Source organism: Brassica oleracea, chromosome C3 (genome assembly GCF_000695525.1).
Source record: "Brassica oleracea var. oleracea cultivar TO1000 chromosome C3, BOL, whole genome shotgun sequence".
In the NCBI taxonomy this organism is placed as follows: domain Eukaryota; kingdom Viridiplantae; phylum Streptophyta; class Magnoliopsida; order Brassicales; family Brassicaceae; genus Brassica; species Brassica oleracea.
The window spans coordinates 31,480,312-31,484,502 of record NC_027750.1 but is presented as its reverse complement, the minus strand read 5'-3'; the positions used below and the strand labels follow the sequence as shown (position 1 = coordinate 31,484,502).

General features: G+C 35.5%; 1 protein-coding gene across 1 annotated transcript in view; it reads right to left on the bottom strand.

Moving 5' to 3' along the window:
• LOC106330379 (nudix hydrolase 6-like) overlaps positions 1 to 1,510 on the bottom strand; it is a 3,209-nt gene extending 1,699 nt beyond the window's left edge. The window contains 6 exon segments of the mRNA XM_013768852.1: positions 293 to 343; positions 673 to 750; positions 995 to 1,043; positions 1,046 to 1,083; positions 1,188 to 1,373; positions 1,469 to 1,510. Coding sequence (XP_013624306.1) covers positions 293 to 343; positions 673 to 750; positions 995 to 1,043; positions 1,046 to 1,083; positions 1,188 to 1,373; positions 1,469 to 1,510 — 444 coding nt within the window.
• Between the last annotated feature and the right edge of the window lie 2,681 nt (positions 1,511 to 4,191).

The window sequence follows — 4,191 nt, the reverse complement described above, 5'->3', positions numbered from 1 at the left end:
ATTTAGGGTTTACCCAAGGGTTTAGGGTTTAGGATTTAGGGTTTAGGGATTAGGATTTAGGGTTTAATGTTTTGCTGACGACGTTAAATTTTTTTTTTTTTTTTTAATTACTACTATTTTTTATTTATTTCTTTTTACCTTTTAATTTTAAAAAAATAACATAATTTGACAATATTTTGTTTCTTTTTTTAAAAGATATCAAATATTAAATAACACAATCATATTGGTTGGTGAATCTAGAGGTTCACCCTAGGGGGTGAACCCAAGAATAAGTCTAAAGCCAGGTACATACACCAGTTTCTTCTTCCACTTCCCTAACTGCTCCTGTCCAAATATCCTCACCCTATGGATTTAGATATTTCAGTTAGCTTAGGTATCATAATAGAGGGAGTCAGGGAGATACATAAGCATAAAATATATCAAGGGTTTTGTTAATTGCTAATAAACCGCAGTTGATATCATCAATCCTGATTAATGGAACCTATGTGTGACTATATCTCTATACAAAGTTGAAGAAATAGGAGTGTATGGAAACATGCAAAGTTCTCTTGGATTTGGAAGAGTTAGTCTGTAATTAACACGTTGGTGTATATATACTAAATTTAGTTCACTGAGGTTCTTACTAAGAAAAGATTACACACACAAAAATGAGCCAAGATCCCATAAACTCACCTCTTGAATAACACCGGTAGGAAGCTTCCACACTCCTGTCCCTTTGAAACGACCACCAATCTCCTGAACCACAAGCACCTGCAAATGGAAAATTGTTTATCCAGGTTCAGCTCTTGTTGTACACCAAGGAAAGAATCGGCAATAATTAAAAGACAAACTGATACAGGAAACCTAATATTATTCCATGTGCTCTCATCCATCCAACTGTATCCTAAATTCTTATACCTAACACCAAAAATTCTAAGCAATTTGGCCCTTTTCAATACATTAAGATTAAAAGTGATGGACCAAGAGACATATAAAACCAAATAATCGTAGTTACCTCTCTGCGCTTGTTTAGCACAAAAGCACCGATTCCAATACGATGAGAACCACGTCCTCATTCTCGGCATGTTGGTATGTAAACCCTCTCTAACAAATCAACAATAGGAAACAAGAATCAGTTAAAAAAAAAAACAAGAATCAATTCAAAAACAAAATTCACATTCACAAAACATAACATAAAATCTTGTTACCTTTATTGCACTGTCAACAAGACTAGAAAGCTGACTAGATAGCTTTATGTCCTGCAAATCATGTCCCAAAATCAACAAGACTAAAAATACCTCACGAGACTGCTTTTGAGATTCACAGGTGGGCCATATTAAAAGAAACGTTGGAAGGCTTAAGTATCTCCAATGGTGTAGATTTCCAATTAGTTTCTTAGTGATGAAAATTTAACAATATTATTTAATTTTTGTATTCTATAAAAAGATGGTTCAACTAAAGGAGACATCTGTACTTAAAACTTTAAAACTGGTTCTTCAAATGACTTATGCAAGAACTTCTTCTGACACATTTTTTGCTTTTTCATTTTTTTTTAATTGGTTAAAAATCCATCAAAACCTACCGTTGGAGTTAGCCTAATTAGCATCTCTAATGGGAATTCTACCAACTGAAATCCTAAACATATATATATATATATATATATATATATATATATATTATATGTTGGAATGAAAGACTTTATAAAGATAGAGAAAATGTTTAAGTGTTTGAAGAGAAAAAACCTTTGTGAAAAATAAATATTTATAACTTAGAAGATGATTTTTATTACTTGTTACAAACTTTGATTATTTCTTGGTGATACAAAATGAAGGAAAGTGGAGGTATTTATAGTCTCCATAATACAAAATATCTCAAATATTTTAATCTTAAATCTAGATAATTCTAACATAATATCTAGATTTTTTATTTTAATTATCTAGATTTTTCTATAACAATATCTAGATTTTTTAACTTAAGGAGGTGGAAGATTATTCTAGAATTTGGATTAAGGTTTTGGATCAACACATGATTAGCCCAATAATGCTTAACCCAAATCAAGTTTACTTTTCAACACCCTCTCTTAAACTTGATTTGGTTACTTCGACTAAGCTCCTCATCCTGATAAAATCTTCCCGCTTGAGTGGCTTGGTGAAGATATCAGCTACTTGATCATTTGTTTTTACATACTCCAATTGCACATCTATTCTGGTAACATATTCTCTAATGTAGTGATAACGAGTATCAATATGCTTACTTCGATCATGAAAGACTGGATTCTTTGCCAATGCTATTGCCGACTTGTTATCCACAAAGATCTTCGTTGACTCCTCTTGTGGTAGGTTCAACTCCTTTAGCAATTTTCGTAACTAAATAGCATGGCAAACGCATGAAGTAGCTGCCACATACTCCGCTCCACAAGTAGAAAGAGTGACAATTGGTTGCTTCTTTGACATCCATGTGAAAGCTGTTTCTCCAATGAAAAACACGAAGCCACTTGTGCTTTTCCGGTCATCTACGTCTCCACCCCAATCGCTATCGCTATATCCAACAAGCTTGTAATCGTCAGAAATAGAGTAGTACAAGCCAAAGTTGATTGTACCTTTGATATAGCGTAGGATCCTCTTGGCTGCCTTGAAATGAGTTGTTGATTCCATTTTCTTCTTGCTTTACTTCAATGCCAAGGTAGTATGACATCAATCCAATGTCGGTCATCTCGAACTCCTTTGTCATCTCCATCTTGAAATCTTCAAACATAATCGGACTGTTGACAGTGAATATCAAGTCATCAACATATAAGCATGCAATCAGTATATCATTGTTTTGAGTTTTGATATAAAGTGCATGCTCATATGGACACTTGACGAAGCCTTTCTCCTTAAAGTACTTGTCAATCCGAGTGTTCCATGCTCTTGGTGCTTGCTTTAATCCGTAAAGTGCCTTCTTCAGCCTTAAGACTTTGTCTTCTTCTCCTTTAACTATGTAGCCTTGTGGTTGCTCAATGTAGACTTCTTCCTCAAGGTATCCATTTAAGAAGGCTGATTTGACATCCGTTTGATGTATCCTCCAACTCTTTTGGGCTGCCAGTGAAATGATTAGTCCAACCATTTCTAAGCGAGCAACTGGAGCAAATACCTCATCATAGTCGATCCCGGCTCTGTGACTATAGCCTTTTGCCACCAATCTTGCCTTGTATCTTTCAACTTCTCCTTTAGAATTCTTCTTTGCCTTGTGCACCCACTTCACACCAATTGCATTGTGTCCATTTGGAAGTGAAGCTAACTCCCATGTATCATTCTTTTGAATCGACTTGATTTCCTCATCCATTGCACTTCTCCATGACTTCTTTTCTTGGGCTTCTTCAAAGTTCATAGGCTCGCAATCCACAAATAGACAAAATAGAGTAAGATTTTCTTGATTTTCGGTTACATCGTAGACGTCTTGTAGACTTCTAAAATGTGAAGTCCTTTCACTTGAGCTTTCATCTCCTTGAGAACTTGTTGTTGGTGAAGTTGTTGGTGTAGCTGGCTCTTCTCTCGGTTGCTCAACATTCTCTTCTTCAAAGGATGGAAAGAAGTTGTAGTCTTCATTATTTGATCTCCAATCCCATTCTCCTTCTTCATCAAAGATGACATTCCGACTAATGATTGTCTTCTTTGTTTCAGGATTGTAGAGCTTGTAGCCTTTGGAGTTAGCGTCATACCCAATGAAGATATACTTCTCACTTTTATCATCTAGTTTGCTCCGCTTCTGGTCTGGAACATGAGCACAAAGCAATGCTTCTTGTGGTGTCTTTTTTAAAACACTCTTTGTTGGAGAACGATTTGATATATAAACCGCACAAGCAACTGCTTCTGCCCACAACCCCTTTGGTAGCTTCTTACTCTTGAGCATGCTTCTTGCCATCTCAAGTATTGTCCTATTCTTTCTTTCCGCTACTCCATTTTGTTGAGGGGTTCTTGGCACCGTCAACTGTCTTCGAATGCCATTATCTTCACAATACTTCAGAAACTCCTTGGACATGAATTCTCCTCCTCGATCTGATCTCATGGACTTGATCTTAAGACCACTTTCCTTCTCAACATGGGCTTTGAACTTTTTGAAATTTTCAAACACTTCTGATTTTTGATTCAAAAAGTAAACCCATGTTTTTCTTGAAAAGTCATCAATAAAGAGAAGGAAGTAGTTACTCTTACCAAGTGAACTTGGTTTGAT